At 44.1% G+C, this 24,744-nt stretch overlaps 1 protein-coding gene across 15 annotated transcripts in view; it reads left to right on the forward strand.

Annotated features, from left to right (window-relative positions):
- The window catches only part of MTMR3 (myotubularin related protein 3), a 74,673-nt gene that overhangs the window by 43,895 nt on the left and 6,034 nt on the right, over window positions 1-24,744 (forward strand). For 10 of the 15 annotated variants that reach the window (XM_045585697.1, XM_045585700.1, XM_045585704.1 and 7 more), the window contains 12 exons: window positions 669-751; window positions 2,679-2,845; window positions 7,740-7,836; window positions 10,285-10,398; window positions 11,991-12,193; window positions 12,688-12,819; window positions 13,786-13,897; window positions 17,381-17,576; window positions 18,578-18,763; window positions 20,980-21,150; window positions 22,287-22,432; window positions 23,057-24,473. In XM_045585697.1, the coding sequence (XP_045441653.1) occupies window positions 669-751; window positions 2,679-2,845; window positions 7,740-7,836; window positions 10,285-10,398; window positions 11,991-12,193; window positions 12,688-12,819; window positions 13,786-13,897; window positions 17,381-17,576; window positions 18,578-18,763; window positions 20,980-21,150; window positions 22,287-22,432; window positions 23,057-24,473 (3,024 nt within the window). The remainder of the gene's footprint in view (window positions 1-668; window positions 752-2,678; window positions 2,846-7,739; window positions 7,837-10,284; window positions 10,399-11,990; window positions 12,194-12,687; window positions 12,820-13,785; window positions 13,898-17,380; window positions 17,577-18,577; window positions 18,764-20,979; window positions 21,151-22,286; window positions 22,433-23,056; window positions 24,474-24,744) is intronic. The other 5 variants (XM_045585699.1, XM_045585694.1, XM_045585695.1 and 2 more) reach the window with 1 other exon arrangement.

A 24,744-nucleotide genomic window follows, 5' to 3' on the forward strand; every position in this document is an offset into this window, starting at 1 on the left:
TGCTCATATCTCAAGTCCCACTTGGCAAACAGGGCTCCTCACCGCGTCTTTTAAAATAAGTTAGACCTCGCGAGTTTCAGGACCTTCGCCCACTGAGCGGCCTGCTCCTTCCTCGAGGGCTGTGGGTCTGTTTTCCTGAGCAGAACGCCTGGCCGCACCTACCGCCCTGTCGTCTTGTCTTCACAGCCTGCAGGCAGTTTGGACTGGTCTTTTTTAGGATGCTCCTCTGCTGACTGACACAAAGCCACAAGCTCACTTTATGACAAGTGGTTCCACTAGCACTTTGATCTACAGTCTTTTCTGTAAACAAGACAGGATTACTGTTCTGGTTTCCTTCAGCCTCTGTGTCATTACAAATCACCATTGGCCATAGCTCCTCAGGCAGTACTGCGTGCTGAGCCTGTGAGCTCGGTGCTGAGAGAGGACATAGTTCCCCATTCTTCAGGGGTGGCGTCTCTTCTTCATGCCTTGTGTTTTTGATTTGGAGATAAAGGAAAGCCCCAATTCACGCAGTAGTAAAGCACCGGAGTGCGAGTGATCCCCCTAAGTCCGAGGTTCTGTTTGCGCCTTTCCCTGGTGGAGTTTCTAATCACGCTTGTTGGACACGGGGAAGAACTGCAGGGTCAGTGCCTTTTTCACTAAGGGGACTTTATCTCTTTCACTTGCAGGTTCCGTTACAGCTTATAGAAAGTGTTGAATGCCGAGATATATTTCAGCTTCATTTGACTTGCAAAGACTGCAAAGTTATCAGGTATGTGGCGTGTTTATGCTGCTGTTTAGTGTGGAAAAGACTTTTTAGAGAATAGATTCAGGGTTTGTTAACAGATCCTTTTGAGGATCAGCCTTGTGGGAATATTTTTCTGAGTAGTTAGTGTCTGAAATATTGTAGGTTACTTTGCTATTTGAAAGGTATTTTTAAATTTATTGAGGAATATTTTCAAATTTACAAAAAATGCAAAAATAAAAATAGTACAAAGAACACCTGTATTGTTAACATTTTACCCCATTTGCTCTATCATTTGTAGGGACTGTGTGTGTGTGTGTGTGTGTGTGTGAGTGAGAGAGAGAGAGAGAGAGAGAGAGAGAGAGAGAGAGAGAGAGATTCTTTTACTGAATAATTTGAAAGTAAGTTAATATAATCATGGCTCTTCATCTTGAAATACTTCCGCATGCTTTCCTAAAAATAGGGATATAACATAATCACAGTATCGTTATCAACTTCACTATTTTACACTCACAATACTTTTATCCAATCTACAATACATATTCTGAATTTGTTAGTTGATGTAATAATGCCCTTTACAGCATTGCCCCTTCTCCACTGGCTCAGAACAGGATCCAGTCAAGGTCAGGCAGTACACATAGCTGGCATGATTCTATAGCCTTTAACCGGGATGTTTTCCCCGCCTTTGTCTTTATGACATTCTTCGTCTTTATGACATTTCGAAGAACACTGTCTTTTAATAGACTGTTTCTTATTTTGTGTCTGTCCAGTGTTTCCTCATGATTAAACTGAGGTTGTACATTCTCAGCTGTTACACTATACCCGTGAGGTTGTGTTCTTTTCAGGGTATTGTATTACGTCTGGAGGCAAACAGTATCCATCTGTCCCTTATTGGTGATGTTAATTTTGATCACTCTATTAAAGTGTCACCATAATCTCTAAACTTCCTCCCTTGCAACTAATACTAGTCTACGGGAGGCACTTTAAGACTGCAGATTCTTGTTTCTCACCAAATTTCCCCAAAGATTTAACATCCATTAATGTTTTTACCTGATCTAATCTTGACTATGGTTGCAAAATGATGCCTGAAATACCTTTTTAAATTTAGTAGCTCTGCAAGTTTTAAATTCCCCAAGTTTTGACTTTATCTCTTTGACCTGTTCCGGAGTGCCAGTAACATTGTGTGCTGGCATGCTGATGAGCCACGTTGATTGGGACAAGGGAGAGGTTTAATTGACCTTCTTGGTTTGAGGGTAAATATGTACAGTTGTCTTTTCACCACTGAGATTTGGCTTGCCTTCGATAGGTACTGGCTATAACTCACAGTTTAAAGAGCTTGCTTATTAGTTACTTGATTTTAAACACTGCATCTGAAAAGGTCAAGTCTTTTTACATTATTTTAACCTCTTAGTTATACATTCTGAAAGTTGCAATTGATAATAAAATTTTGTTCCCTACATGGTAATAGCTGAAGACTGTAATGTAATATATCTTATTTTGGATATAAAGTTGCTGATTTATTCTAATTGCTAAATAGACAAATTTTGAAATTATTACCTAAGTAGCAAAAAGTATAGCTGTGATTTGAGCTCAGCCTAACATATAACAAAACAAAAGGACTTCTCTAAACCTATTTCTTGGGAGGGACAACTATAAAGCTTTGATAGAAGAAATAGAATGAAATTCCACTCAAGGAAGAGAATGGCTGCCATTTTACTTTAATAATAAGTTTCCCATATGTTCAGCTTTCTTCTTTCTGACATTTATACTATTGACTAAAATTTGTTGGTCTGTTTTTATTATAAATGATAAACATGTGAATGACCACTTCTAATGCTTTTTTGACTGTAGTTATCACCTCATCATGAGTAGGCACTCTTAAAATGTGGCTTTTCTTAGTATTTATTGTGATCTGTCTTCTGATTACATCCTGTACTTGTTTCGCTTTACAAAGGTGTCAGTTTTCAACTTTTGAGCAATGTCAAGAGTGGCTTAAGAGACTGAACAATGCAATCCGACCACCTGCTAAAATAGAAGATCTCTTCTCATTTGCATACCATGCTTGGTGCATGGAGGTTTATGCCAGTGAAAAAGAGCAACACGGAGACCTGTGCAGACCAGGTAGGCCTTGCTAAAATATGCAAATGGCGGCTTTATGGACTGCTACTTGAGGTACCCCTAACAAGAAACAGGACTCCTCAGCGGTCATATAGTCACTCAGTGTACATTTTATGTAGCACTTAGCACGTGCCCATCATTATAAGCTGAGTAGAACACATTTCCTGCCTTTCAGGGGAAGGAAAGAACAGAAGATTTGGCATCACAATCTACTGAGCTTAAAACCAACTGTACAGTAAGATTTGAGGGTGATACAGTAAGATTTGAAGGTGATTTGGAAGCCTAGTAGCATGGAGCCATGAGTATTGTATGCAGGTCGGAGAAGACCTCATGTCTGTGGTGGCTTTTGAGTAGGCTTTGAAGGTCGAGTGAGAGTTCATTGATTAGAGAATTGATTAGTTCATTGATTAGAGTTCATTGATTAGAGAATGATAGAGCAAGTAGCATGAACAAAGGTATAGGAGTGTGAAATCAGGCCATATAGTAGGGGAATTTTCGGGCCACAGGTACCTGTTGTCACCCCTTTCACCCGGAGATGGTGAAACGGAGGTCCAGAGGCCAGGTGGCTTCCTTCGGGACAGAGAGACGCTGAGCCTGGACAGAAACGCAGACTTGCTGACTCCGCATTAAATCTCTGTTGCATTTACTATCTTTCTCCCTCAGAAATGGCTTTGACTGAGCTACTGTTAATTCTCCATGGAGTTGTCAATGAACCTGATGTTGCTATAAATATAACTTTTCTGTTCCAACATGAAGTCTTTAGTGTATCCTGTTTGGGAGCAAAATCTTGAATTCCTAATCAGTGAAGAGTTGAGTTTTCTTCCAATAAAGCCTACTCTTGGGATTTCTTTTTTCCTTTAAATCTCAGTTTTTAATCACAATCTTAATAATTCTGCCCTGGCTCATTTTAAACATTTGAGGCTAGTCTAGCTATGTGCATTGTTTTTGTTTTTGACTTATTCACTGGTTGAAGTTTTTGGTTTACATTCTTGTTAAAATAAAATATATTGGGTCGGCAACTAAGTAATTGCTGGTCTCACACATATATGGCTTCAGTTGAATTTTTAGGTTTGCAGACGTAGTACAAATGTAAAACACATTTTGTTATTTGATAGTTGGCTATTCAGCTGTTAATCAGCAAAAAAAGTTTTTTGATCTGTTTTGTAGTTTTCGTTTGGCGTTCATTGAAAAATGGAAAATCAAAAGGAACATTTTCGTCATATTTTGCTTTTTTATTTCTGCAAAGGGAAAAACGCATAGCAAGCTCATAAAAAGTTATGTGCTGTTTATGGTGACGAAGCCTTAAAAGAACGGCAGTGTCAAAATTGGTTTGCCAAATTTTGTTCTGGTGATTTTTCACTCAAAGATGAAAAACGCTCTGGTCGTCCAGTTGAAGTTGATGACGCCCTAATCAAAGCAATAATCAATTCGGACTGTCACAGTACAACACGTGAGATTGCAGAGAAGCTGCATGTATCACATACATGCATTGAAAATCACTTAAAACAACTTGGCTATGTTCAAAAACTCGATACATGGGTTCCTCACGAACTGAAAGAATCACAGTTAACGCAACGCATTAGCAGCTGCGATTTGCTAAAGAAACGTAATGAAAATGATCCATTTTTAAAACGACTGCTAACTGGCGATGAAAAATGGGTTGTTTTCAACAATATCAAGCGGAAAAGATCGTGGAGCAGGCCAGGTGAACCAACTCAAACAACATCAAAAGCTAATATTCATCAAAAGAAGGTTTTGTTATCAGTTTGGTGGGATTACAAAGGAATTGTCTACTTTGAACTCTTACCACCCAACCGAACGATCAATTCTGATGTCTACATTGAACAACTAATGAAATTAAACAATGCAGTTGAAGAAAAGCGGCCCGAATTGACAAATCGAAAAGGTGTTGTATTCCATCATGACAATGCAAGGCCACACACATCTTTGGTCTCTCGGCAAAAATTAATGGAGCTTGGTTGGGATGTTTTGCCACATCCACCATATAGTCCTGACCTTGCACCATCTGATTACTTTTTGTTTCGATCTTTACAAAACTCCTTGAATGGTAAAAATTTCAATAATGATGATGATGTCAAATCGTACCTGATTCAGTTTTTTGCTAATAAAAACCAGAAGTTTTTTGAACGTGGGATTATGATGCTGCCTGAAAGATGGCAAAAGGTCATTGATCAAAATGGGCAATACATTACAGAATAAAGTTATTTAATTCCATAAAAAAATTGTCTTTGATTTTCTTTAAAAAATCCGCAATTACTTAGTTGCCGACCCAATAATAACAAACATAAGCATCATCTTATTTTTAAAGACGCTTTGATATGTATTTTTGTTTGGCCCTTATGATCTGCTCAGACAGGCAGGATAGGCTGGTATTTTTGTTTTGGGAGCTAACGATGAGACTCAGACAATGCCTGCTGTTAGGTCCCACTGGTAGGTACTGACAGCGCTAGAACGTATACCCAGTTGTCAACTATTGAGAACTGACTGTGCGGGGTGCTGTGGGTACAGATGGAGAACAGCCCCGGCCCTTGTTGAGCCTAAAGGAAAGCCTCAGGAATTTAAGCTTCCCACAAGTCTGGTCAAGGCCAGTGGAATCCAAAGTCAGCAGCAAGAGACCACACCAACCTTGGACGTTATGAGAATGTGCTTTTAAACTGTCACTCCACTCCCTTATCCGCTGCATCCCTTTTTTTCTTCTTCCTGCTTTATTGAGATACCGTTGTATTTTTTTGTTTTGTTTCTTTGTTTCTGGTTCTTTTCATGTTTTTGTTAAAGTTTATACACAATGAAATGCACAAATCTGATGTTACATTTGATTGAAGACTAACTCCAAAGGCATTCCCCTAGTTTGGGATTGGCGGCATTTAATTAACAAAGCCTGCTTGCTCCTTCCTGAAACTGACATTTCCTCATCTTTTTACACAATTTCTTATTCCCTTGATAATTTTATTCTTTTGGACTTGAGCCAACTCTTAGGATACTCCTAAGATATGTCAGGTCAGAGCTTGACTGTGGTCTTTTAATGGTGGATGGCTTTGTCCTGAGCTGGGATGTCTGGTCCTCAGGTCCTTCCTTTCTGATGTTATTTCGTGTTCTTTGACCACCAGGCCTTACGGATGTCCATGGTGTCCTCTGTCTTTCATGGACTTGTGATGGATAGAGTCATTTGGTGGGGAAAGTATTAGACTTAGGAATTAGAAAAGCTGATATAAAATCTGTACTCTACTATTTAATTCAAAAAAATAATACTGGGCAAGCCATTTATCCTCTCTGCACTTTAGTTTCCTTTGTTCTTTGGACTGGGCCCACCTTCTTCCTGCCCAAGCTGTTCTGGGCATCCTGAGGATCAGATGGGTTATGCTAGAGCTCAGTTCAGTAAATGTGTGTGTACCTCCTACGTGCCTTGCTTGTAAAAACATTTTGGGAATTAGGAATATACAAGGTGATGCTGTGCTGTTGTAACAAACTGGTTTGAACTTCTCTATAAGTAAAGGTTGTATTTTGTTACCTCCCAGTATGTACAGTCCACATGGAAGTTACAACCATTAACTTTTGCAGGGCCTGTTTATATTCTTGATGGTCACTGTTCCATGCAATCTGTAGACAGATGGCTCCCCAATTCAGATAGCTTTTTTCCTATTTGGAAGTCTATATCATTTTCCAAAATAATAGATTCAGCTGGTTTTTCCTGCATTTCTGAGCCTGGTCTTTTTATAGTTTTCCTTCAGGAGACATGTAATACCTACTTTAGTTTAAGCTCAAGAAAAGCAATTTTAAATGGGAAGTGGTTTTATAGAATTGTTCTTCATTCCAGTAATTGCTATTTCCTATTTTTGAAGCTCCTCTCCCAGGGAGAGCAAAGCTTTATACTTTGATCATCAAAGCAGTCTTGTGCTTCTTTTGTGCTTCTATTATTGTAGTTTCTCCTGCTTAATGATTTTTTTTTTTTTAATAAAATTACTGCCTTAGGACTCTGAGTTTTAAAGGAAGAAAGTTATTTCAGATTTAATGACTTTTATATTAGGTTCATTAATGTCTTTGTTTCTCACTGTCTTCAGGAAGAGAAAGCCAAATGCAGCAGGGCATGTGTAGACGGGTTACATATGTTTGGGTGGCTGTTCTTACAGCACTGAGCACTTCACTTGGTGCTGTGGTGTTTCTGAGATTCCTGGGTACTGGCGGTAACAGTCTGTTTTCTTTTACCTGTAATTCTGTAATCTATAAGGCTCTAAAAATTGAATGATTTTTCTTATTTTATTTGGTGGCTTGAACTGATCTGAAACTATTTATCTCAGTATGAATGCTCTATGCATTTCATTGTAGAAATACTAATGTTTGATTAAGTAGATCCTGTTTAGAGTGTTGATGCTCAGTGGCCCAGGCTGGGCCACTGAGTCACACTGGCCCAGCCTGGCCCAAAGGGTTTCTGATGAGTTGTAGATCTGTGTTACTATTTTAGTGAACTGTTGATGTTATTCTTATGTATACCGTCTCTGAGTGTGGAAGTGGGTAAGCAGTCAGAATAATGGTAAGAACATGGGTTTTGGGACCAGACTGACCTGCCACAATAACCTCTCTCAAGTTTCTGTTTTGTCTTCTATAAAATGAGCTGATGGTAACTATCCTCAGACTTGATAGTAGTGATTAGGTCACATACCACACTTTTTGATTAAAATTAATGTCTTTGTTCCTCAATTCAGTCTTATCCTGGCAGGTTTTTGTTTGTTTGTTTGTTTGTTTGTTTTTAACACTAAAACCATATCTGCTGTTTTATTTATACAGTGCTGATCCCCTGTGGCGAAGGGTAGCTACACTCCTATTCTGCCTGTTTTCAAAGTGGTTTTCATTTCCTTTTCCTGCTGCCTTTGGTTTCTAGGGGAACACGTAACATCGAGGTTTAAAAATGAAGTGGAGCGGATGGGTTTTGATATGATCAATGCCTGGAGGATTTCCAACATCAATGAGAAGTACAAGTGAGTTGTATGGGTCCCTGTGGACTGTTTCACAGCCATTGCCGTTGCAAAACCCCATTTCTCATGTGGCAGAACATTTGAACTTAGACTTTTTCTTTCAAATGACATTTATTTATTAAATCAAAATGCGTGATTTTCAGAGTTCTTCTTTAGTTTTCTGTTCCCATTGCTATTACTGAAGTGGAAAGTGATTCTTAATAGGATTCTGGAACCTTCCTTTCCACCCTCTTCAGGTCTCTGTGCTTCTTGGCACAGGCATATCTAGATAACAGTGCTTATGAGTAGGCTGTTCTCATCACCACTTGACATCACATTAGAGATCGGATCAGTGATCTCATATGCAGAGATAAAACACTTAGGAGTAGTCTTTATGACTAATTTTACTCCACATTCTATGAGATAGACATAAGTATTCTGTTACTTCATATATGTATCGATCTAAAACTAACTTAACAGCTGTGATAACATTTAACCACTAAGAATTAATGTTACTATTATTAAATATTCTCATTACCTGTTACCTTAAAAGATATACATACTTTGGCGGGGGAGGTCAGTTAACTTATGTGATTTTTAAAAAAATATATATTTTATTGATTTTGTACAGAGAGGAAGGGAGAGAGATAGAGAGTTAGAAACATCGATGAGAGAGAGTCATCGATTAGCTGCCTCTTGCACACCCCTTACTGGGGATATGCCCTCAACCAAGGCACATGCCCTTGACCGGAATCGAACCCAGAATCTTTCAGTCCGCAGGCCGACGCTCTATCCACTGAGCCATACCGGTTTCGGCGAGCATTTCATTTTTTTATAGGGAAAACTATAGCTAATTACTCTACATAGCTCTTAACACGGACTATGGCCAAGAAATTAAGAACCTGGGGTGCTGTGAAGAATTGGGAGCTACAGATCTGTCATACTTAGCACATGTCAGCGGCAGCTACAGGCTTCTCTCTTCTGGGACTCACCTTTCCTCTGGGAAACTGCTTCTTGTGCAGGAGCCCTAGGACTTGCTGACTCGCTGGCTGCGAGGTGTGTGATACAGTATGTCTATAGGTCAGGGACATAATGATCAGAAAACAGAGGGAAATAAAAAGACCTGCGAATTAAGCAAACCTTATTGAAAATTTAGTTCAAAAGCCATTGGTTTTCAAAAATTCCTATTTTTATATGGGCTTTAAAAATTACTTCTTATCTGTGAATCTATTTCACCTCAAAACTAGTCTTCAGGAAATTAAAAAGGTTTTCCTACTATAAAAATATACTTTTAAACTTAAAGGAGATAAAATGAATGATAATCATTAACTATGTGTACCAGGTTATTTTTAGGCGTTTGTGGGTAGCTGCCAGGAAGTTTATAGAGCTACTCTTGGTCAGACGTTCTCCTGGTTCCGTGGCTTTTACATTCGTAATACGTAATCTTGTGGAAACTGAGAACAGAAGAGATTTAGTGCAGAATGTTCAGAACCCCCCAGTTCCTAAGCCACTTGGTGTTTTTTTCTGCCTTTTTCCGTAATGCATCGGATAGTTTAGGGCAGGGTGGTGGTTGTGGTGGTGGTGGTGGTGGTGTAGGTGTAGATGTAGGTGTAGTAGTAGGAATAGTATTGTAGTAATATGTGTATTTTAGGATTTGGATGAAAGGTCTTAATTACATTCACTATTGAAAAAGGCATTTGGGTTACCCATGGAGAGATGGCAGATTTCCTGTAAAAACCTCTCAAATATACTACTTCCTAAGGCACCAGCTTGCCTAGCATGAGCTGCTAGCATCTTCATGAATGAAAACAATGTTTCCCCCCTCTGAGTGTAGTTTGTTATGAAGTTTATTTTACAGAAGTTATCATTCATAGCTTGTTCTCATTACTGACTTGGCTAAATGGGACTACGATTATATATGCAAATAGACTAACCTGTGGTACTATTTGTACGTACCCTTCTGCTTCATTTGTTACCTTTAATTAGGATATCCTGTTTGGTTCATATCAAAGAATCCATTAACAATCCTATGATGTTTCTGGAAACTTGAAATTGTGGGCTCTTGGCATTTTTTATGTTTCACTTTGACAGAAGCCTGAAAGGCTGAGGTAACGCAGACTTTGCTTCTGTAGTGGGCTGGGTGCTTGTGTGTTAAAAATGGCCTGAGTATCTCTTACAGCGGAGAGTTACAGTGGAGTAACTGCCTCTCAACTCCCCTTGTTTCCGTGGATAGTTAAGACTGCAGGTTCCCAAAACGCAGCATCAAGGGAACAATCCATATATATACATACACACACACTATGAATACATATAGTGCGTATATATGCAAACACTGAGGCAGCCCATTCTGCCGAGCAGGCCAAGCCTCAAGCAATGCTCCTTACTACCTTTACCTGACTCTGGGGTAGCTTGATCAACATCCTGCTGCTGCTTCACCTGATGTCTCTCCCTCCTTCTCTCCTTGCCTGTCAGGCTGTGCGGTAGCTATCCACAGGAACTCATCGTGCCTGCCTGGATCACGGACAAAGAACTGGAAAGTGTAGCAGGCTTCAGGTCCTGGAAGCGCATCCCTGCCGTCATCTATAGGTGAGCAAGCGTGGCTGCTGCCTCTGAGGCCGCGCACCTGGGGGGTGGGGGGTGGTGGGAGGAGGGGAGAGGAGGGGAGGGGAGGGGAGAGAAGGGGAGGAGTGGGGGTGGCTTCAGGAAACTTCCCAGGCGACTCTGCTTCCTTATGCAGGACTTATCCTGGAAGGCAGAGATTGCTCTCACAGGAAGAGGGTGCGAAGGGCATGCCCTCTGTAGTGCAATCCCCAGCTCCCCTCTTTGTTCATTGAATGATTTAGAAAATTCTGGTCATTTAGAAGTTTGCCTGATACCAGTTTAGGGATAGTTTAAACATTTCATTGTTTAATTTGTATATTTTTTATGGTTCTGTTTGTGAAAATGATAGAAATGCTCTTCAGTGATTTCTAGCTTTAGTGTTTTAGTTCTTTCATGCATCGAAAGCACTTGACAGGACTGCGGAAAACGCCCGCTGCAGTAGCTCACGTTGCAGTCTCAATACTATAAAGCCACAGCCGTTAATGGGTGAAGAGTGCCCTCTACCGTTCCTCCTGGGCACTTCCGGGCAGCATTGCAGATAGAGGGTTCAGGAAAGGTCCCCCCAAGCCTCTTGCTAGAGGTTTGGCATCCCGCAGCTCATTGGTTACCCAGCACCCGCTGTCCTATGCTAGGAGGCGTTTTAAGAATCAGGGAGGTGTGTCTTCAGTTTGGCTTCATGCAGGTAGGTGAGCCAGTTGAGTGTGTTGGTAATACGCAACTACTTGTCTCCCAGTGAGGGAGGATTTAAAAACTACAAGCAAACTGGTGGCTCCAGTGAAATTTGATTATTACCAAATTCAATGTATTGCTTTTGAGCTTTAGGATTAAAAACAAAAATCTTTTCTCACATCATTCCTTGAAGAAGACAAATGGATTCAAAAGTAGGTGTTGCTAAATCCATATTTGCTATACATAATGTGTTAATGTGTGTATGCATATATGTGTTTAGAAACAATTTTTTAAAATACATTTTTAAAATTGATTTCAGAGAGGAAGGGAGAGAGGGAGAGAAAGCATTGATTGGCTGCCTCCTGCATACCTCACCCCCCGTCCCCGCCACAGTGCCCTTGACCAGAATCGAACCTGGGACCCTTCAGTCCACAGACCAACGCTCTATCCACTGAGCCAAACCAGCAAGGCTAGAGACAAGTTTAATGCACCATCAATTTTTCAGGTGCAGAGATAAGAAGGAGAGAACAATGCTTCATGACTGATTAGAAGAATCAGTGTAGTATCTGTAGATTATTTTTAACCCTATTTTCCAAAAATAAATGTAAAGATACAGATATTTGCTTTATGCATATTCATTCGTTTTCTCTAAGAAGGTACATTTATTATTATGTTGGTAACTCTACAAAGATCTCTAAAATGGTATGATAATTGAGAAAGGTCTAGGTAGGTTTGTTGGTTTTGTTGTGATATAAGATTTCTGCCCCAAGAGGACTTGAAGCTAATGCATCTTTTTCCCATAGTTCGGCAGTTCTTTAAGGTTTAAAACCACCTCACTTTTGGTATGAGCACAGAGCACCCGAATGGCGCCTTTGGCTGGTACAGTTGTCGTCTTGTTCCCTGCACAGGCACCAGAGCAATGGAGCCGTCATTGCCCGCTGTGGGCAGCCGGAGGTCAGCTGGTGGGGCTGGCGAAATGCTGACGATGAGCACCTGGTGCAGTCAGTAGCCAAAGCTTGTGCCTCCAACTCCCGATCGAGCAACAGCAAGCTGACAACGAGGAGCGGTGCTCGGGACTTCCCCAACGCAGACCTTTCCGACGCGGAGTTCGGTAAGGTGCTTCCTGGGCCCCGGCAGCCATTTCCATAGCACCCGAGGACCTTTCCTTATAACACAGAATTTGTTTCATAGGAAAGAGAGCAAAGCTTCCATCGATGGGATTGGTTTGAGGACTCCTGGGTCTGGGCAATAAAGGAGAAGACCCCTATTTCCAACTTGGTTTAAGAGGACTAAAGTGGCGTGTTTGTTTGTTTGTTTTTTGGGGGACTTTCTTGTCATAGTAACAAGAATGGGATACATACGTGGTAGGGAACCTGCAGTTTCTCCAGGCCATGAAAGGACTACCATTGCAGAAACAAGGTCAAGGAGCTTATAAGCAAAACAGATAACAAAGAGAAGTGTATGTGCCAAGAGTTCTAGCTGGGGATTTAACTTAATTCTAGTTTATTTTTATGTACTATAATATAATATGTGTTTGGAGTTATTTGCACAATTCTGGAGCAGACAGGTTCATTTATTTTTCCTCCCCACTCCCGATGTTCCTAGATTCTTCTCTGTCACATGCCTCAGGAGCAGAGAGCCTAGCCATCCAGCCGCAGAAGCTTCTGATCTTGGATGCGCGTTCCTATGCTGCTGCGGTGGCAAACAGAGCCAAGGGAGGAGGCTGTGAGTGCCCAGGTGAGGCTGACGGTGCTTTGTCCCCAGCATTCTCTCCTCTGAGCCAGCCTGGGCCCCGCTGGGTCTTCCTGCCTTATGAAATGAAAGGCAGCCATGTTCCCGGGTCCATCTTGAGAGAGGCAGGGCTCTGGATTCTTACCACTCTGCTCTTCATGGGCGAAGAGGAAGAAGAGGTACAGTGAAACCAAACAGTCCTCCTTCCTGTGCCAGCCTGTAGGTGATCAGGAAAACCAGTCCTCTCCCGCAATAAGGTCTGTTCTTATTGGGAAGCAGCGGCTTCAGTTGCTCAGTTTCTCAGCCGTCTAGGAGCTTTGTGTTGCCTTTGACAAGTGGGCAAGCTCATCGCTTGTCTTACAGAAACTCCTCACATGGCTTCCGCTTAGAAAACCTGGTGGCAATGGAAGCAGTAAATACAGAACTAGCAAAGTGCTTCTCCGAACCTCTGACCTGCTGCTGTTTGAATGCCGCTTTCCAGAGAAGGAACCCTTGGGTGCCACTTGTGTGCGATGGAGGAAGTTGAGGCACCAAACTCCTTATTCAGATGGGATCTAAGCTGAAAATTAACAGCAGTGGTGCCGAGGTGAAATGTGAATGCAGAAATGCATTGTTCTGCCAGATATATTCAGAGATTCCAGAGCTACAAGTTAGTGGAGGCCTAAGAAGTAAACCTGGAGTGAGATGGGAGTATATAGGTCTTTTTATTTTCATTATTAATGTTTTTAAGTAACAGCTTCTATTTTATGTCAGCATCTTCACAAATCTAACCTTCCTTTTTGCAAAAACAGGTACAATTTCAAGCACTGTTCTCCACTCATTATAAAGGACTGAGCTAATACAGGCTTCAAAGCACTGCAGTGCCATTAGAGCTGCAGTGGGTTGTTTATTGCCATTTTGCTTCTCTTAAATTTGGCCGCGTGGGCGTTAAATTTAACGTATTTGTATTCTGCTTACTGTTTTTCTCCCCAGAGTATTACCCCAACTGTGAAGTTGTGTTTATGGGGATGGCAAATATTCACTCCATTCGGAGGAGTTTCCAGTCTCTGCGGCTGCTATGCACACAGATGCCAGATCCGGGAAAGTAAGACCTTGGCCTTGGCTCTAATTTTGCATTGCCTTTCCCCCCCCACCCCCCCAAGTGAGTTCAGAGGTTCCTTCTATTTCTTGATAAACTTCAGTTTTACTGTCTGGCTCTGGGGGTATTCTTCAGTGTTAGGAGAATATAAATGAAGCTCTGGGATTAAAATGTAGCTTTTTGGAAGGTTTAACTTGTGCAGCACATAACAGACGGAGGCCCTCAGAAGGCAAGTATTGCTTGTTTTTTTTTTTCCCCCCGCTGAAAAATTCTTCCTTCTTTTCTACATTTGCTTTTGGCCAAAAGAAATTTAATTTTTTAGTTTCTGACATCCTGTAGTGACACTTACCTGCTATGAACTGGGATGTTTTACCATGAAGAGTCAGAGTTTATTCATTGTGTTCTAAAAAGGGTTAAACTTTTTTTTTTTTTTAAATATATTTTATTGATTTTTACAGAGAGGAGGAGAGAGGGATAGAGAGCTAGAAACATCAATGAGAGAGAAACATCAACCAGCTGCCTCTTGCACACTCCCCACTGGGGATGTGCCCGCAACCAATGCACATGCCCTTGACTGGAATCGAACCTGGGACCTTTCAGTCCGCAGACTGACGCTCCACCACTGAGCCAAACCGGTTTCGGCAAGGGTTAAACTTTTTAAAACTTGCTATTAGGTCAGTTCTTTTTACATAAGCTTCTGATTTCTAAACTACCCTCTCTCATTTACTAAGGACATTACCATGATTTTATTGATTATTAAAAATGAATGGCTGGCATTCACAGTGAGGAAGTGAAATAACATCCCCTCTTCCCAAGGGAATGTTTGAACACAAGATACATTAGGAGAATGCCATGTGAAACAAATATGGACAGGTAAATATTTAAAAGCCCCTGCTTTGCATTTCAGGCAGCCAGAAATGGTGCCAAAGAAGAGAGGATTTTCTCTTTTCTGGTGTTTGGGCTGGAGCCCGTAGCTGTTTCTTCTAATAGGGTTCTATTTAGCAGACTCACGATCACATCAAGTTTTACAGCCTTCTTTTCTGATTTATTAAATCAAACGGCTGCTTGCAGCTCTTGTGTTAAGTCCTGGTAGCGGATGATTAAATCCGTCGCATTGCCTCAGCCGGAGGGTGAAGCACTGTCCTTGGAGAACAGCCTGATGGGAGAAATGAGCGTGGTGTTCCGCTTTGGGTTAGCAGCTTGCACGTGCTGTGCAGTTCAGAACCTGCTGGCAGCGCTTCTTCCTTGGAGGCATGGAAAGGGGCGCTTGGGACATCTCCACTGTGTGACTTCGGCCGAATCTGTGGGTATCCGTTTTCCTATGTATAAAATGAAAGGGAGAGAATCGGCACTCCCTGATCTCTAATCTTCCATGTATTAAAATTAGAAAGCTATTTTCTGTCTTCACCGGAGGCTGTTTTTATTGAATTTTAGATTGTGAGGAAGAGAGACACACACACACACTGATATGAGAGAGGAGCATCAGCAGGTTGCCTCCCACATGCACCGCGGCTGGGAATGGAACACGCACCAGATATGTGCCCTGACTAGGAAAGGGCATGGCCCGCGGGGTGTACATTGGTGTCCCACTAGCTGAGCTGCCAGGCCAGCAAGCCAGTGTTTAAACGCAGAGTACAGAGGTGTAATTGGCACTAGGTTGGTCCACATGAATGTCTGAGTAAGAAGCGGGTTTTTAAAGAAGGTAATGCTGCCTGGCCGGTGTCGTTCAGTGGTTGATCATTGACCTATGAACCAGGAGGTCACGGTTCGATTTCCAGTCAGGGCACAGGCCTGGGTCACGGGCTCGATGCACAGAATGAGGCATGCAAGAGCAGCCAGTCAGTGATTCTCTCTCCTCATCGATGTTCCTCTTCCCCTCCCTCTCCCTTTCTGAAATCAATAAAGTGCAGAAGGTAATGCTTTCTCTTCTCTTATTTTATTTTTCACTTACAGTTTTCACACTCAGTATTTTATGTATTTCAGGTGTGCAGCCTGGTGGTTAGAATACTTTACAGAATATTCCCCCAACTTTTCTGGTACCCACCTGGCACCATACATAGTTATTACAATGTTGTTAACTATGTTCCCTGTACTTTACGTCCATGTGACTAGTATGCTGTAACTGCCAATTTGTACTTTTTTTTTTTAATTGATTTTTTACAGAGAGGAAGGGAGAGGGATAGAGAGTTAGAAACATCGACCAGCTGCCTCCTGCACACCCCCCACTGGGGATGTGCCCGCAACCAAGGTACATGCCCTTGATCGTAATCGAACCTGGGACCCTTCAGTCCACAGGCCGACGCTCCATCCACTGAGCCAAACCGCCTAGGGCCGATTTGTATTTCTTAATCCCGTCACTTTTTTCACTCAGTCCTTCAACCCCCCTTCCAGCTCTGTCTTTGGCAGCAAGTTGTAATGCTGTGCTGACGCCTCCCTTGAGGAAAAGGAAGCGATGGCAGTGGGTGACCAGCTGTAAGTAGCCTCCGGCCCTGGTGGCTGTGGAAGGCTGGGGCGCAGTATCCTCCTATTTGGTTTAGAATAAGACAAGCGAGTGTGGCGTCTGCAGCGCCTCCGTGGGTGGCACAGGTAGTGCCGCTTCTGTTAGGCATGGACGGCACCAGCTGGTGAGTGAGGATAGTTCAGACAGGTTCAAGGGAACCTAACACTCGTTCCCGTTCCCCTTCACTGTCTCCCAGGGGCCAGGAAATAACTGAGTATTTTCTCTCCTGGGCCTCATCTTAGTTTCTTTCAAGGCTGTGTGAGGAATGAGAAGAAACAATTTACCCATTAGCAAGAAATGTTTCTGGGTACCTATTAGAATGTTTTGAGATTGAGTTTTGCTTTTTTGTTTGTTCATTTACCCATGATTTTCAACTCTGCCTGAGATACGGTGTCCTCTCCGAGGATCTAGAGTCTGATTGGTAGACCAAGCTAATCTGTATGAAACCAAAGCTTATACATGCACTCCGTTCTGTTATCATGTACCTCCCTTTCTTGGTTTGTTCCAAAAATTCACACTCATTCCCGGGTGTGTTTTACGTCTCAGAAGTGGCTGCATTTTCTTCCAGAGAAGATTCCAGAACTATATGTTTTGTTTTGTTTTGTTTTAAACTGGGTATATACCTATCACAGACTGAAAAGTATTAAATATTAATTTCCTGGGAAATTAGCCATATGACTTTTGAAACAAAAGGTGGTCCTGTGGATGGCTGTCCTATTCCTAAGGCTCTCTATTGCAGCGGCCGCCAGCCATGGTCCCTGAGGCCCGTAAGGTCGGTGACCGCTGCTCTATTGCATAGTAGGGTTCGGGCATCCCTTTGTACATGTTTTATGAAGACACAGACAGGTTTCCTGTTTGCTTTGGCAATGTTTAGTTGAAGGGCAAGTCTTTGGGAATTGCTGTTTAATTTGATGGTTATTTGGCATGACACAGTGAAGTAATGAGAAGAGTCGGTATTCCCTTATCCCCTTCTGTTTTTGTTTTTATAGTTGGCTCTCAGCTCTTGAAAGCACAAAGTGGCTCCATCACCTGTCTGTGCTTTTGAAGTCGGCGCTTCTGGTAGTGCATGCTGTGGATCGAGATCAGCGGCCAGTGCTGGTGCACTGCTCAGATGGCTGGGACCGCACCCCCCAGATTGTGGCATTGGCTAAGCTCTTGCTGGACCCTTACTACCGAACCATAGAGGTGGGTGCACCAGGGCGTACGACGTGGTACTGCAGGGTGAGTGGGGGACACATTAGAGGGTTAATGATCAGTTTTGGCCGTGTGGTTAGGTCTAATGAAAGTGAAATTGTCTTGTTTGAAGTCACTGCTCCTTTACCTTGAGCTAAATTGTGGTGGTGCCTACCACAGGTCTTGCCTCTTCATTGTGCGGATTTAGATAACAAAGTATTGAGAATGTAGCATATTTTCCTTTGTAGTCTATCTACTTTGAAAAGTTTTCCCTACCCCAAGAAAATGGGGCTTCTGTAGAAGAATCTTGGTATACTTATTGTGGTCATAAGTATTACCACAGTATTCTGTGAAGAAAGAGCTCTACTCTGAAATAACTTCCTGTTGGGTTCTGTAAGAAAAACCATAAATGTACCCTAACATTTGTAAATGTAAACCAGAGGTTAGGAAAGATTTTACAAACATTACTTTCTTTGTAGGTATAACACAAAAGACACTAAAAAGGAAAAAAAATTTAGGGGAAAATAATGACTGTTTGTTTTTTTAAATATATTTTTCTTTATTTCAGAGAGGTGGAGGGGGCGGGGAGAGAAACATCAGTGATGAGAATCATTGATTGGCTGCCTCCTACATGTCCCTACTGGGCATGTGCCCTTGACCAGAATCAAACCCAGGACCCTTCAGTCAGCAGACTGATGCTCTATCCACTGAGCCAAACCAGTTAGGGTAAAAATAGTTACTTTTATATAGTGAATGAAGGCTAAAAATATACAATACATTAACTCAAGAAAGGCTTAGTACCCTTTTGATGACTATGGAACAAAGTTGATGGAGTGGGGAAATTGGCTTAAACATAACAGGGATGCAGCCTTTGGCCTTGATGGGCTTAGTGGGAGGCTGTTCGCGTTCACTGCTAGTGAGACCAGGCTCAGGACTGTCAGTCTGGACAGACAAGCACCAGTGGTCTTTGGACAGACAAGCACCAATGGTCTTTCTTGTGTGCTTCCCTGCAGGGGTTCCAGGTCCTTGTGGAGATGGAGTGGCTAGATTTTGGTCACAAGTTCGCTGATCGGTGTGGTCATGGGGAGAACTCAGATGATCTAAACGAGCGATGTCCAGTGTTTCTGCAGTGGCTTGACTGTGTTCATCAGCTTCAGAGGCAATTTCCTTGCTCTTTTGAGTTCAATGAAGCATTCCTTGTGAGTTTGGGCATATCATTCTTCATTTTGGGGACTTTCTAAATTCGTGGGGGCATCAATATAAATGAGAGTGGGCCAGTTTTCACTTGAATCTGCGTCTCCTTTTTAGAATTTAAGAGGGGCCATTCTCTCATTTTTAAAATGAAGAAAACAGTAAACAAGTTTTTTCTAAGGTGTACTAGGTTTGTATAGTCTTTGAGTTGGTTTAAAGTTTAAACTAAGCTTTTAAAATGGATGACAGAAGCCTTAAATAGCAGCCAGAAATAGAATCAGTAATATGTTGCCTGTGCTCTCCAGTTCACCTGCCAAACCCCCTCTATCTGCCCCACACTCTTTGTCCTTGGCTTTTGACAAAGAACACACTACCCTTCCTTCTTCCAGCCCCACCTCCACCCCCTCCATTTGTCCACCAGCATGGATAGTTCCCTGTCTGCCATGTCAGTGCCACCAGCATAGAAACATGGTGGAGTGGCTCTCATCTCATCTCATCACACTGTACTTGGTCCTGCAGCCCCTCCAGCTATCACTCATTTCCCCACAGCAGAGCTCACGTCTTCTCCAGTCACTATCTCAAAGTCTCATCTTTCCATTTTCTCTTAAACCTACTCGGATCAGGTGTTCACCCCACCAGTTTATCAGGGCCACTGAACTTCATGTTAATCTGGTGATAAGCTCTAAGTTTTAATCTTTTAAAAAATATTTAATTCCCATTTATGTAAAATTCCATCAGTCTGTACATTTATCTCTTTTTTAAATTGAAGAGTAATTGACATGTAACATAATTAGTTTCAGGTAAACAGCATAATGATTCAATAGTTGTGTATAGTGTGAAATGAGCACCACAATAATGCTAGTTGACATCCTTCACCATACATAGTTATTTTTTTGTATCAAGAACTTTTCAACTTTCAAATATGCAATTCATATTAATTATAGTCACCATGCTGTATGTTATAGCCCCATAACTTAATTATTTTATAACTCTCGATAGAGGTTTGTACCTTTTGGCTGTCTTCATCTTTGATCCATTAATATTTGGCATAATTTAATCACTTCTTTCTTGAAACACTTGAAACAAATGACTTCCAGCATGCACTGTCTCATAGTTCTCCTTACCTCACTAGCTGGTTCTTTCTGTCTCCTTTGCCAGTTGCTCTTTATCTGCCCAGTTCTGAATTTTGGAATGCCCCAGGCCCAGCCTGCAGGCTGCTCTTCTATCTGCATTTCCTCTCTTTCGTTTACATTCCAGATTTAGTCTGTCAGCAGGTTCTGCAGCTCTGCTTTCACAATACATCTAAAACCTGTTACTTACTGCTGTCTCCACTGTTTCCACATTCGTCCAAACCATCACCTCCTTCCCCAATTTAAGAGTTAATCCAGCAGCCAAAGGGGTCCTTCTAAAGCAGAATACAGCCCATGTTACTCCTCTGCTGAAACACTCCAGCTTTCCATTTTACAGAGTCAAAGTCAAAGTCCTTAATGATGGCCGCAGGTCTCCCTGAGTGGTCATCTGTCTAGCTTCATTTCCTGCCATTCTTCTTGTGCAGTGACCTTAGTCCCACTGGCCTCCATCTGGTCCTCAGAAGTCACAAGCATATACTCACCGTAAGACCGGAGTGCTTGCTGTCACCTCTGCTGAGCATTTCCCTTCCCGATGCCACAGGACCGCTCTTCATTCCGTCAAGTCTAGGGCTAGGGCGGCTGTCCCACCTGCTCTGACCCTCTTACTCCACCTTATTGTCCACACCACTGGCCATCCCTCTTTCACAGCTACAGTAAGCTCCATCGGGGTAGGAGAGCTCCCTGGTATCGATGTACATCAGCCCTAGAGAAACGGCTGAGTATGTGCTGCTCAGTCACCACTTGCTGAATGAAAGCCGTTTAGAAGTGTGCTCCCAGCTCAGACTGGGTTTCACACTGACCTGCTCCTGTATGCAGTTTATATGCTGTCACTCTTGAGAGTGACTTAACTTAGGACCTCAGAGACTGTTTGTCGGGGAGGCAAGAGGAGTGGGTATGCCAGTTATCTGTCTTTGCCATGCCGGTGGTGGCTGGGGTTGGCACCCTGAAAATGGTGCCGTTCGGAGGCGGCTGTTGCGTGGTTTTACTTGGTTCTCCCTCCTTACCGAGTGAGAGCGGAGCTGCTCTCGGGGATGTCTGGGGAGTACGTGCCCAGAGAACGTGTTGCTTGATTTTACCTCCTTGGATTCCCACAGGTGAAACTGGTGCAGCATACCTACTCCTGCCTCTTTGGGACATTCCTGTGCAACAACGCCAAGGAGAGAGGGGAGAAGCACACTCAGGAGCGGACCTGCTCTGTGTGGTCGCTGCTTCGGGCAGGCAACAAGGCTTTCAAAAACCTCCTGTATTCCTCTCAGTCAGAAGCCGTATGTATCCTTCAGGCTTCCTCTCTGAGCAGCAGAAGGAATTTATTGGTGGGGACATTTTTTGAGGAGTGACTTTTCTCAAAGGCATCTCTGTGTCTCTGGATGGGTTGGTTTATTTTTTCCCTTTCCCTTTGTCCTGAAAGACCTGTTTTCTAGTGATGCTCTGAACTGCTTCTGACCACTTTGATTCAGGGTGGTCTGCTGCCACGTACAGCTCTGCCCTGGAAACAAATCTTTCCCGGCACCTCCGCCAGAGCTCCCTACTCCGAGCATGTTCTGGCCAGTGAGTGGGAGAGGCACCGGAGGTGGGCCTGGTGCCCCTGGTAGCTCAGAAGGAGCTGCCACCAGTCCCCCAGCACCTACGGCATCACCCAATGGTGCTATCCACAGCAGCTTCTGTTCCAGAGAGCAGAAAACTCGGTGCCATTGGCTGTGTGTCTGTTTCTGTGCCGACATGAGAACTGGCAGACCCTCTAAGACTTTGTTCCTCAAAGCAACACCTTCTGATAAGCAGAGGGGAGGAGGCGCTTAAATCTTTGTGCTGATGCACGGTAACATTCTTTTTGTCAGAATGCATCTTAAATTCTAAAGAACTGAAGGAGGCTAATCAGCGGTCTTACTGCTTTGCTGGACCATTAATGTGCTTTTCACTGCATTTAAGGGGAGAGAAGATTTGAGGTAACTGCTTCTCTCCTCACTGTGCCTGCTAACAACACAGGAAGAAATTTCCCTCCGTTTCACATGATTAATTAAAACGATGCTCTAAAAGAGGTCAGTGTGTTCTGAAGCCAAGTTTTTGTACCGGGAACAGTCACCATCTAGTGAAATGACTCACTTTCTTATGTAGAAAAAGCAACAAATTAAGCTGGTGAGTCAGTCTTTCAGTAAAGGTGACCTGAGGAATGGATTTTTAAAGAAACACTTTAAGTGTTCATGCTTACCAGAGCCTCAGGTGAGACATGTTGCCAAAGTCTCATCTTATAGAGGCCCCTTGGGAAATAGACTGTATCCACTGATGCTCACTTCCTTTGGAGGTTGGCCAAGAACCGCTGGTCCCAGCACGGTGCTTGCTTTGACCTTTATGTCTAGTTCTCTCTCAGGACTTGTGAAACCTGTGTCCTCTCCTCTCCCTTCAGGTGCTGTACCCTGTGTGCCACGTGCGGAACCTGATGCTGTGGAGTGCGGTGTACCTGCCCTGCCCATCCCCGTCCACCCCCGTGGATGACAGCTGTGCCCCGTACCCAGCCCCGGGCAGCAGCCCTGATGACCCGCTCCTGAGCCGGTGAGCCGAGTTGGCGCCAAGGCCTAAGTCTGTGGAGTGTGTTCCCGTTAGGAGGCCAGGGTTGGCCAGAGATCCTGACGTGGCCTGGCTCCATGTGCTTTCTTAGATTTCGGAAGTTTCTACAGAAAAGGTATATATAAGGGCCTGGGCCTCAGGGGCCCTGCCACTACATCACTCTGCTGCAGGCACTGAGCAGGTTTCAGTGATACTGTAAATCCTCTGCATTCCTTGTGACCCTCTGGCTTGAGTTTCAGCCACTGAATTAACTTTATAGAATTCAGACTGTAAGTTATAAATCAATTTAAAATGATATATATCAGTAAATTAGCAGTACTTTCTTTCCTTTGCCACTCGTTGAGGAACAGTAGTATCACAAATAGCATTTGCTGTTAGCTTATTGGCACATTTGGGATGGGGTGGAGGCGGTGCAGAAGAAGTCTGCACTTATAGAGGCTTGGTCCCGAGTTTGCCTTTCTAGCAGCCTGACCCTCACTGCAGAGGCCGTAGCTCCTTGAGTAGTTATAATGGACCCAGTTATGAAATGACAACCTGTGAAAAATCTGTTTCCTATTTTCCATCTGATGAGCCTCCGAGTCTCACTTCCCCCACCTTCCTTTGCTTTAGGCTACCAAAGACCAGGTCATTCGACAATCTGACCACAGCCTGCGACAACACGGTGCCTCTCGCCAGCCGGCGCAGCAGCGACCCCAGCCTGAATGAGAAGTGGCAGGAGCACCAGCACAGGCGCTCCCTCGAGCTAAGCAGCCTGGCTGGGCCTGGGGAGGAGCCCCTGGACCCTGACAGCCTGGGCAAGCCAGCCAGAGTGCTGGGCGGCGCAGAGCTCTCTGTGGCGGCGGGGGTGGCCGAGGGGCAGATGGAGAACATTCTGCAAGAGGCCACCAAAGAGGAGAGTGGGGCCGAGGAGACTGTCCCGAGGGGGAGCACGCTGATGCAGGAGGGCACAGAGGAGGCTCCCTCAGGACAAGACAGCAGGGGGAAGGCCCCTGAGGACTCGGCCGTGGTGCTTCACCAAGCATCACCGCTGGATCCTGCTGTGCTGAGGAGCCCTCCAGGCACCAGCCTTCCTCTCCCCGCACAGGGGGCTCCTGCCCAGCAGGGCGGGCACAGTGTTCTTCCCGGCGCTCTCCAGGAGCCCCCCGTGGGAGAGGACGTCCAGGAGCCCCTCGGGGAGCAGCCTCCAATCGGAGCTATCGCAGAGGACGGGGAGGAAGCAATGACTACAGTCCCAGTTGACGCAAACATCGATTATGGTACCTCACAGTCAAGTTCCCCGCTGCTCTCCCAAGTCCCATTTGAGGCCAGAGGACCAAACGTGGACAGTTCTTTGGACGTGTTAATGGAAGATAAAGTGAAGTCAGACAATGGGCCTCATCACAGACCTTGCCCGGTAAACAGTGACAGGCTTAGTGGCAAGGACATGTTTCCTGCAGCTGAGGAGCCCAGGCCCCCAGAGGAGAGCCTGGCCGAGAGGCCCCCAGTGGGATCTGGGGTGCATAGGACTTCCCCTGGCAGCACCCACAGCCCCGCACGTCGTCCTTGTGCCTTGCCTGTAGCTGAATGTAAAGAGGGGCTTGTGTGTAACGGTATCCCAGAGACTGAAAACAAGGCCTCTGAGCAGCCCCCAGGGCTTAGCACCCTCCAGGAGTATCCCACCCCCAACGGGCACTACGCCAATGGGGAGGCTGGCCGGAGCAAGGGCTCCCTGAGCTGCCAGCTCTCTGCTATAAGCTGCAGCTCCGCCCACTTACACTCGAGGAACTTGCACTACAAGTGGCTACACAGCCAGACAGGGAGGCCATCTGCAACCGGCAGCCCTGACCAGCCTTCTCGCAGCCACCTGGATGACGACGGCATGCCTGTGTACACGGACACTATCCAACAGCGCCTGCGTCAGATTGAATCGGGCCACCAACAGGAAGTGGAGACCTTGAAGAAACAAGTCCAAGAGCTAAAGAGTCGCCTGGAGAGCCAGTATCTGACCAGCTCTCTACGCTTCAATGGGGACTTTGGGGATGAAGTGGTGAGTACACTGTGCTTACAGCTGCCCAGGGACCAGGGCACACTGAGGCTGGCCACCCTCTGTGGCTGGTGCATGGTGATGGTACAGATTTCTCAAACAGTTAAAAAGGCAGCTATGTGAATGGCAGTCTGCCTTTTTCTTTCCTGCCTTGCTTACTTTCCACGGGTGTCCTGTTCAGGCAGTTAGAATAAGGAAGAGATATAGTACTCATTACACGGTTAGTCAAGATCCTGGAGAGAGGATCATAAGGGCATAGACTCCTGGTCAGAAT

This window comes from Pipistrellus kuhlii, unplaced genomic scaffold (assembly GCF_014108245.1).
Source record: "Pipistrellus kuhlii isolate mPipKuh1 unplaced genomic scaffold, mPipKuh1.p scaffold_m20_p_20, whole genome shotgun sequence".
NCBI classification, from domain to species: domain Eukaryota; kingdom Metazoa; phylum Chordata; class Mammalia; order Chiroptera; family Vespertilionidae; genus Pipistrellus; species Pipistrellus kuhlii.